The sequence below is a fragment of the Nematostella vectensis genome, chromosome 11 (assembly GCF_932526225.1).
Source record: "Nematostella vectensis chromosome 11, jaNemVect1.1, whole genome shotgun sequence".
Taxonomy (NCBI): domain Eukaryota; kingdom Metazoa; phylum Cnidaria; class Anthozoa; order Actiniaria; family Edwardsiidae; genus Nematostella; species Nematostella vectensis.
Window position 1 is genome coordinate 4,608,459 of NC_064044.1, and position 11,082 is coordinate 4,619,540.

At 38.9% G+C, this 11,082-nt stretch overlaps 1 protein-coding gene across 1 annotated transcript; it reads right to left on the reverse strand.

The window, feature by feature from the left end:
* Window positions 1–261: 261 nt before the first annotated feature.
* On the reverse strand, window positions 262–3,125 carry LOC5500895 (lactadherin). The gene is made up of 3 exons (XM_032369277.2): window positions 2,691–3,125; window positions 902–1,236; window positions 262–753 (listed from the first exon to the last, which is right to left on the reverse strand). Exons 1-3 carry the CDS (start codon window positions 2,980–2,982, stop codon window positions 610–612), a joined length of 771 nt encoding a protein of 256 aa, XP_032225168.2. The 5' UTR covers window positions 2,983–3,125; the 3' UTR covers window positions 262–609.
* Between the last annotated feature and the right edge of the window lie 7,957 nt (window positions 3,126–11,082).

Consider the following 11,082-nt stretch of genomic DNA (forward strand, 5'->3'; position numbering starts at 1 on the left):
TACCCCCACACAGGAAGACCATGCAGATGAGATGAACCCAGACAGGGGGTGTAATTTTCATAAGGACGATAAGATTTGGGCCATAGCGTACAATTAAAGGTGTGTGTATTTAACTAGTCCGATAAGTGAAAAACTCTCATACTAGCGTGGCAAAATGTGGCCAAGCCCCCTTCTTGATACTACTTTCTCGTTTGTTGATGGGAATGAAAATTTCTAGAGGATATTTTATCATAAATACTTATCAAATGTCCACTCTGTTTGTAGTGATTGTCTTATTCTCCTTTTATTGAAAACTCAATCTATCATGTTTACAGGTGTAAAGATTAACATAGGCCGCAAGGGCCGCAATAAATATTGTGCAAAGTGCAAATTGTGGCTTGCATTTTATTTTGGTCTAATGCGATGCACGTGTGTTAATTTTAAAACGCCTTATTGGACTTCTTTATTTTCATTAGAATATCACATTCCATATTTCGTCCTCAAAAGCACCCACTTCAAATAGAAAAGCCATCGATAGGAGAGGCGTCAATCATTGTTTTTCTAACCCCCTCAACCAAGAAGGGAATTTGCTTAAAATGAAATTGCCAAATGCAAAGGTATCTAACTAAGTCAAGCTGCACATCCGTAAAACTCCGCTCTCATAGTGATATGATCGTACCAACCCTGAACTAAAATCCTGACGTAACGCGCCTTGATGAAAGGGAAGAACTCGTTCTTCACCACAGTGGTCTGATCTGAGTTGCCAGGGAAAACCTGAATAAAAAGCTCAAAATTTTATAGCAACAACAACAATATAAGAGCTTTATTCAGTTGAAATAAATGTACCTATCATATTGATAAAGATTCCCCTAATCTACCGTTAGACTGTACTCAACATAACACTGTTTTTACGTTGTCCTACCTTAATCACACCATTCTCGTCTTCGTAACTCTGCCACTGTTCTCCCGTCAGACTGTAATTCACGGTGTACTTAGTCACCCATTGGGGAAAGTCGTCGCGTCCCTGCGTTGCAACATGAGTAACCAATGTTACTCGGCCCAGGTCCACCTGCAGGTACTCGCCTTTTTGATTAATCTTGGCTGCCCATGCCCCAAACTGTTTCTCGCTAACGGCTTGGTTATTAAGGCGTCCGTAATAAGGGCTGTATGAAGGTCCAAAACGTGACGAAGCCGTGATACTCGAGTCAGGAATGCTGCCATCTTCTATTCCCAAAGGGTAAGATTTCTTAGTGCAACCTGACAAGATTCAAGGAGTGGCAAACCGCTGTTATTCTTCTAACTATACTTTATTCACACCAACAGTGAGTACGTCAACTCTGAACGTGTCGGGTGATATATACTGTAATGTTCTAGGTCGGATGCTAAATTAACGGCAATATTCTCGTAGATCATCTGCTTAATATTATCGTACTCTTCTCGCATATATACATAGCTCTCCGGCTCCTCTTCTTCTACCCATAATCCCTTACATCCGTTATGTAAGCCCTTACATTTCACTGATCACGGTTCCTGACCACAATCCTACATACTGTATACTTTTCCGCAAACGTGTTTTCTGTCATTTTTATTGGGCAGGATGCAGTATGAACTTGCCTTTAAATTCGTGTGAGATAAACATTTTGAGGTTAGTTTATAAATGGTTAGTATAGCATAACAGCTTAGGATTAGACATGAAGAAAGAAAATATTATTTTCTTAAAATAGATTTGTTTGCAAATTTATCCTCGGCTACCTCAAAAATCTATAAGATGTGGGACTGCCTTAAGCGCGTTATTCACCCCTCGTCTTTGCGCCCCCCTGACTGATGTGTGCATTTCCAACACGCTCTCGATTTGCATACCGCTGTGTGGCGTGAAATTGACAACTACCGCCAGCACGAAAAAACAACCCGAGATAGTCCCTCACTTCAAAAAATTCCCCTGCCCCATAAAAGCGCTTCTATGTAGTCTAGTCGATCATAGAAGTTGTCTAAAGGACCGAATTTTATCAGTGACAAATATCTCTAAAATTCTACGGTTGATCTGAAATATTGCGGAAAATGTGTTTTTATCAGTTTTGCGGAAAGATCTTCTAAATTGGTAGTGTTATTTAAATTGTTGCAACTTTCTTTCTTAACATAGCCAGAACCAAATTTGACATGAGTTATTGCACACAATTGGCGGGTCGAAATTCTAAATATATATCTAACTTTTTTTTCTCTTCCACAGATTTTTTTCTAACTTTCACAGAGGCTGTATCACCACATTGAACTAATTCTGGTAGTGTCGTCAAAAAGCTAACGCTCAATTTTGCGTCAGTCTCAAATAAGTGAAAAACATATTGTTTACTTTTTATGTGCTACTACATTATTGTTAATACAAATACAATTTTTAAAAGTGTGCACCCTCCATACATTGGGTCATCTTTGGTAAAAAGTCTGGAGCAATCGCATAAACATTGACTGTTCTGTGCGAAGTTGTAAATTGATAACGCCCTGTTAATGATCTGTGATTAACGCGCGAGCGACCTTAACCCAAATCCGCTAAATTCAGCTCCGTTCACTTTTGTAACCAACTAGTCCTCTATGTTGCCACATAACGGCTTGCAGGAAAATGTGTTACTTACTTAGAGACCATTCGGGATATATCTTAACTTGCATTTGGCAGTATTTTAAACTGTAGAATAACGGTAACCAATTTTCGGTTAACAAACCTCTTATATTCGCTCTTATATCCGCGTAAACATGGTCCTTCATTTTCACGAGTTCGCAAGGCAGGTTTACATGTGTAACCTTCATGCGCTTGCATCTCCCTTTTTTCATGTCGTAATTGATGCTGGCGCAGTTTTCTTTGTCGTCATAGCAGAGTTTGTAGCACTCCCAAAGCTCCCCAACATCTGTCTCGTTGTAGGGAGATGCAAGGAGTGAATGGCCAAACATGGAGTTCCTTGTTTTCTGATTTGCCGATGTGAGAGGGAATACGAAAAGGCAAAGAAAGAGAAGCATGTCTTAACTATGTGTCGTCTTCGTGTTTTTTGAATGAGTGACTCACATGATGGAATACATCTTCTTTAGAAAGGAGGGTACCATGCTGAGATGGTAGAATTATCCTTTGGGGAAACAAAACGGGGATAATACAGCATGATAATTGTGATCGCAAATTGCATTTTCTGTTCAAAGTGTTGTGCCAAACATTTTAGGGATTTTTAAAAATAATATATATTGAAACTTAACGCACAACTACAACGAGGTTGCTGAACAAACATACATTTTTCTTCCATCAGTCCATACCTAAATATTGACTCCTACCTTTTACTGATTAAAAGCTAACACCATCTGTCGAAGCCTGAGCATGCGCATGGACTATCGTAATTTCTATTATTACTTCTACGTCGATCATTCTTAAATATTTTACCTTCAACGTCTTATTCTTAACCCTTCCTTTATACTCCAGTCGACAGAATCTTAGACTCCTATTTCATAATTGTTGAGTCAATATTCGGAACTCTTTTTTGGTAACATAATCCATGTATATTAATGTCCCTGAATAAATAGAGACAAGTACTGTATAAGGAAACACTTGTAATCATTATTTCACCCATTCTACGCTAAATGTACACATTGAGAGGTGGAAAATTGGGGAAAAGTCATAACCAGCTTTTTAAATGTTTATGTGATTCACATGATGGAAAAATGACACATGATGGAATGCATCTTCTTTTAAAAGGAGTAGAATCAAAAAGCCCAAACTGTCGCGATCTCTTACCAGAACAATAAATACAATACACCAAAAACTGGAAATCGACTCTGCCAAATTTTCGTCTTTAATAAGACTTCTTCAGGGCAGACTGAAGAAGGTGAATCGTAACAAGCTTGTTACGATTCACCTTCTTCAGTCTTAGACTCCAATTTCCAGTTATATATATATATATATATATATTATATATATATAAACTTGAGTGAAAATTCCCGTCAGCCAACAGCCATTCTATCTAAAAGGATGCAAGATACCAGGGCTCAGTAGCGAAAATATAAATATAGTAGTGTAAAGAAAGATGCTACGATTCCCAACTTTTAGACATTATTAAAAATTTACTAAACGTTTCTTCTTCACTTCTTCTTCAACTTCATTATTAAAAATTTACTAAACGTTTCTTCTTCACTTCTTCTTCAACTTCTTCAACACTCTTCAACTTCTTCAGTATAAAATAAGTTAAAAAGCTAAAAAATACAATGGGCTAAAAACTACATCCTTATATACTTACAACTTGTAAATTCTTTAAATATAGTGTACTTAAATTACATCATTTTAACGGCGATTACAAATTGTTGATAAAGCTATGTGCTATGTGTTTCAATAACCTGAAGAAGTCTTATTAAAGAATAAAAATTGGCAGAGTCGATTTCCAGTTTTTGGTGTATTGATTTCTTTTGAGAGGAGGGTACCGTGCTGAGATGGTACAATTATCGTTTTGAGAAATGGGAATAATACAGCCGAAGCCGCGCCCGGCGGGTGGGTAAAAAATATATGTATATATATAAAAACGAGACAAGTGATATTACGACGGCGAAGTCTAAATAAAACTGATTCTAAATCACGTGCGTCCAGGCTCTTGAGTCTAGCTCAAACAATTATTAACTAATCTAAATTATACCTCTATTGGACGAAGTCCAATACCACACATAATTTAGTATATATCGGGCAGATCGTTCGGAAAAATCTTAGTTTTTTGCATTCCTCTACTTTTATGAAAGAGGTCTTTCCGGAAGGTAGTATAATTTCGGCATTTAGAAGGCCTAAAAATCTCAAAGACATCCTTGCGCATAGCTTTATCAACAATTTGTAATCGCCGTTAAAATGATGTAATTTAAGTACACTATATTTAAAGAATTTACAAGTTGTAAGTATATAAGGATGTAGTTTTTAGCCCATTGTATTTTTTAGCTTTTTAACTTATTTTATACTGAAGAAGGCCGAAGGGCCGAAACGTCTAGTAAATTTTTAATAATGTCTAAAAGTTGGGAATCGTAGCATCTTTCTTCACACTACTATATATATATATAATCGAAAAGCCCAAACTGTCGCGATCTCGTACCAGAACAATGAATACAATACACCAAAAACTGGAAATCGACTCTGCCAAATTTTCGTCTTTAATAAGACTTCTTCAGGGCCCTGAAGAAGTTTAATGGTCTTGCTCGAGGGCCTGCCCTGAAGAAGTCTTATTAAAGAAGAACATTTGGCAGAGTCGATTTCCAGTTTTTGGTGTATTATATATATATATACATATATATAAGAAAATAATATAATCCTTTATTGTTTTGCCGGATATAGCAAAGCCACATCGCGCAGGGGGTGACCGAAGCCGCGCCCGGCGCGATCGTCCAAACCGCCAGACAACAAAGAGTGGCATTAAGGACCCTTCGTAATTTCGAACTAAGTGATTCATGAGTAATTGGTGCACTAGCGCCCTTGGAAGACTAGGAATGCAGGCGAGGATGATGGGGCCGGATAGCAACGTAAGTGCCGCTCATAGGCCTGGACTGGACACAGTGGACGGCCCGCTGTGAGACAAACAACAGGAATTAGTAAACGGCGCTGTTTAAACTGGATGGCTTTGGACCAACGCACACAAATAACCATTCCCCACGCGCGAATAGAAATATCTGGCCGTAACAAATTGCTCGAGGGATCATACGATTTTGTAGACTTTGTAACGAAGTTTGATTTACGGGAAAAGGTGTGAAATCCGACAAGGATAGCAGCCAAGAAACCAGAATCCGCATCGTCAGACAGTAGGGGGTGAATGCGATGGAGTATATCCGGTGTAATCGGCAATTTCTGCTCACGTGCGTCGCCCAAAATGCGACGCAGGCCACGAGTAATAAGTTTAATGGCGAAGAGTTCTTAAAAGGTTACGGGGTAACCAAAATGTCGATGAAGGATATTGATTGCAGACAAATAGTTAGTAATAGTAGAATATTTGCAGTAAGTAGACAGATAAATAAGAAACCTGGCAATCTTTCAATGTTGAGCGGGAATGGGTACCAATCCGTACGCTGAACAAAATCGTAGGTAGACACGCCACTGAGATCGTCGTGTGCCTAACGTAGAGGCCGGTAAGGTATTTTCGAGTTTTACTGAAGCCGCGAAGGCATGGGATCCTAAATATTTACTACGTTACCACGAACTATTTATAGTTACTACGAAATATTTCGTAGTAACATTTAGTAATATTCAAGCACTAGAAACTCTTTACCACGAGTATCTTTTTTTACTTGCGATTCCTTACTATAATATTGGCATATTCTTCTCTTATTATATTATGCTAACTGTCCGCTTTAGTTTCCTAATTATGACTGCAAAATGCATGTAAAAATAATTTATTATACTTTTTAAAAATTTCCTGATATAATTTTTATACGAAGGACCCCCTTCAAGTATCTATCGACCCTTCTATGTAGTAGCTACGCCTTCTGGAAATCGCACAATGTAAAACCCCCTGGGGCTTGTTTTTTTTTTTGTTTAGCTAAGAGTTTTAAGAAAAAAAGGATACACCACAACACCGAGAAACCATCCACCTGCGATACACAAACACAGGGAGACCATGCAGATGGGATACACCCACACAGGAAGACCATGCAGATGGGATACGCCCAGACAGGGGGACCATGCATATGGGATACACCAAGACAGGGAAACCGTTTAGATGGAATACAACCAGACAGGCAGACCATGCAGATGAAATAAACCCAGTCAAAGAGACCATGCAGATGGGATACACTCAGACAGGTAGTCCATGCAGATGGGATACACCCAGACAGGAAGACCATGCAGATGGGATACACCCAGACAGGGAGACCATGCAGATAGGATACACCCACACAGGAAGACCATGCAAATGAGATACCCCCACACAGGAAGACCATGCAGATGAGATGAACCCAGACAGGGGGTGTAATTTTCATAAGGACGATAAGATTTGGGCCATAGCGTACAATTAAAGGTGTGTGTATTTAACTAGTCCGATAAGTGAAAAACTCTCATACTAGCGTGGCAAAATGTGGCCGCGCCCCCTTCTTAATACTACTTTCTCGTTTGTTGATGGGAATGAAAATTTCTAGAGGATATTTTATCATAAATACTTATCAAATGTCCACTCTGTTTGTAGTGATTGTCTTATTCTCCTTTTATTGAAAACTCAATCTATCATGTTTACAGGTGTAAAGATTAACATAGGCCGCAAGGGCCGCAATAAATATTGTGCAAAGTGCAAATTGTGGCTTGCATTTTATTTTGGTCTAATGCGATGCACGTGTGTTAATTTTAAAACGCCTTATTGGACTTCTTTATTTTCATTAGAATATCACATTCCATATTTCGTCCTCAAAAGCACCCACTTCAAATAGAAAAGCCATCGATAGGAGAGGCGTCAATCATTGTTTTTCTAACCCCCTCAACCAAGAATGGAATTCGCTTCAAATGAAATCGCCCAATGCAAAGGTATCTAACTAAGTCAAGCTGCACATCCGTAAAACTCAGCTCTCATAGTGATATGATAGTACCAAGCCTGAACTAAAATCCTGACGTAACGCGCCTTGATGAAAGGGAAGAACTCGTTCTTCACCAGAGTGGTCTGATCTGAGTTCGCAGGGAACACCTGAAGAAAAGCTCAAAATGTTATAATAACAACAACAATATAAAAGCTTTATTCAGTTGAAATAAATGTACCTATCATATTGATAAAGATTCCCCTAATCTATCGTTAGACTGTACTCAACATAACACTGTTTTTACGTTGTCTTACCTTAATCACACCATTCTCGTCTTCGTAACTCTGCCACTGATCTCCCGTCAGACTGTAATTCACGTTGTACTTAGTCACCCATTGGAGAAAGTCGTCGCGTCCCTGCGTTGCAACATGAGTAACCAATGTTACTCGGCCCAGGTCCACCTGCAGGTACTCGTCTTTTGAATTAATCTTGGCTGCCCATGCCCCAACGTGTTTCCCGCCAACAGTCTGGTTATTCAGGCGTCCGTAATAAGGGCTGCTTGAAGGTTCAAAACGTGACGAAGCCGTGATACTCGAGTCAGGAATGCTGCCATCTTCCATTCCCAAAGGGTAAGACTTCTTAGCGCAACCTGACAAGATTCAAGGAGTGGCAAACCGCTGTTATTCTTCTGACTATACTTTATTCACATCTATATATACAGTAAGTACGTCAACTTTGAACGTGTCGGGTGATATATACTGTAATGTTCTAGGTCGGATGCTAAAACAACTCTCTTCTCGTAGATCATCTGCTTAATATTATCCTACTCTTCTCGCATATATACATAGCTCTCCGGCTCCTCTTCTTCTACCCATAATCCCTTACATCCGTTATGTAAGCCCTTACACTTCACTGATCACGGTTCCTGACCACAATCCTACATACTGTAAACTTTTCCGCAAACGTGTTTTCTGTCATTTTTATTGGGCAGGATGCAGTATGAACTTGCCTTTAAATTCGTGTGAGATAAACATTTTGAGGTTAGTTTATAAATGGTTAGTATAGCATAACAGCTTAGGATTAGACATGAAGAAAGAAAATATTATTTTCTTAAAATAGATTTGTTTGCAAATTTATCCTCGGCTACCTCAAAAATCTATAAGATGTGGGACTACCTTAAGCGCGTTAATCAACCCTCGTCTTTGCGCCCCCCTGACTGATGTGTGCATTTCCAACACGCTCTCGATTTGCATACCGCTGTGTGGCGTGAAATTGACAACCCCCGCCACCACGAAAAAACAACCCGAGATAGTCCCTCACTTCAAAAAATTCCCCTGCCCCATAAAAGCGCTTCTATGTAGTCTAGTCGATCATAGAAGTTGTCTAAAGGACCGAATTTGATCAGTGACAAATATCTCTAAAATTCTACGGTTGATCTGAAATATTGCGGAAAATGTGTTTTTATCAGTTTTGCGGAAAGATCTTCTAAATTGGTAGTGTTATTCAAATTGTTGCAACTTTCTTTCTTAACATAGCCAGAACCAAATTTGACATGAGTTATTGCACACAATTGGCGGGTCGAAATTCTAAATATATATCTAACTTTTTTTTCTCTTCCACAGATTTTTTTCTAACTTTCACAGAGGCTGTATCACCACATTAAACTGATTCTGGTAGTGTCGTCAAAAAGCTAACGCTCAATTTTGCGTCAGTCTCAAATAAGTGAAAAACATATTGTTTACTTTTTATGTGCTACTACATTATTGTTAATACAAATACAATTTTTAAAAGTGTGCACCCTCCATACATTGGGTCATCTTTGGTAAAAAATCTGGAGCAATTGCATAAACATTGACTGTTCTGTGCGAAGTTTAAAATTGATAACGCCCTGTTTATGATCTGTGATTAACGCGCGAGCGACCTTAACCCAAATCCGCTGAATTCAGCTGCGTTCACTTTTGTAATTAACTAGTCCTCTATGTTGCCACATAACGGCTCGCAGTCGCTAATTGCAGCTTTACTTCAAAGAATGGAAACTTGCTGGGAGATAATACAGTTATTCTTTTACGAGATGACTTTAGTTAATTAAAGAGATAGATGATGGAAATAATATAGTTTGCTTATTATGAGTTCAAAATGCACGTCTTTCTTTTGCGAAAATAATTCATCATATTATTTGAAAATTCCCCGTGATAAACCCATTATATGCAGTACACCCTTCAAGTATCTATCGGCCCTTTTATGTGGTAGCTACGCCATATGGAAATCGCACAATGCAACACCCCCTGGGACTTGTTTTTAGATGTATCTAAGAATTTCAAATGTTTCAAATATTATTTTCCGTTTTATTTCATCATTAATTATTTTTGTCCATTTTTTTATTACTTTCTACTCACCTACGAGTCGTATCAAAAGAAGTCTTTATCTTATTTCAAGGTTTTCAAGGTTGATTTTGACATACTAGATGGTGCAAAATGATTTCAACCCGATATCTGATAATTTAGGCAATATTTGAAAGAATATCTAGACATCGTTAAATACGTCACAGACAGCTCAAAATAGCCCAGTCTGAATAGGGTTAACAACAGCTTTGAGAGAGCAAAATTTACCCACCCTCCCCCCAAATAACCGAGGTAAAAAAAATTCAAGCGCTTTTGTGAAAGTCAAAAGAGACCAAAACATGAAAAATTCACTACTTTTTAGATTTTAGGAAACCTGTGTGTAGGAAAAGATTGCCATGGTAACATGGAGAGTCTCCTCGACATGTCAATGGCATTAAAATTCCGCAGATAGATTTTAGGGAACGTCACCAAGTTTTAATCTCTTAGCTGCTATGGTTCAGAAGTTATAGCAATTTTACAGAAGGGGGGGCTTAAAGAGCCCCCCCCTCTGTCTGAAAAGGGTTAAAATGGAATAGTCCAGTGCAAGAAGTTGTCCAATACTGTCCGGTCGTCGACCATCGGATTCCGGTCGTCGACCATCGGATTCCGGTCGTCGACCATCGGATTCCGGTCGTCGACCATCGGATTCTGGTCGTCGACCATCGGATTCCGGTGGTGAACTGACTTAGACTTATTAATTAAGTCTTCTTAAACAAACCTCACTTATAGCGGGGCTTCCTGTGGTATTTTCTAAGTACGTACATGTATTTGCACAACCTGCAGTGTTTCATTGGTGACTGGGCAACTAAGCCTTGTTTCTACCCTAGTTTTCTGTGGGTCTTCGTTACTCTGTGTTATTAGTTGCGGCTCTCTGTGGTATTTTCTAACTACGCACATGTATTTGCACAACCTGCAGTGTTTCATTGGTGACTGGGCAACTTAGCCTTGTTTCTACCGTAGTTTTCTGTGGGTCTTCGTTACTCTGTGTTATTAGTTGCGGCTCCCTGTGGTACTATCTTCATTTGGGGGAGGGGGAGGGGGGCCCTACCATAACTGTTAAAACACGAGGCAACATACCAGTATTGTGTTCTTTTGTGTTTCCAGTACCCGCGAAAGAGCACGGTTTAAAAAGGCATTCTTAAAAAACGATGTAAAACACCAATACTATTGTCTTTCGTCGGTTAGCATACTAATATTGTGTTATCTTTGTCGTTCAAATACTAGCGAATGA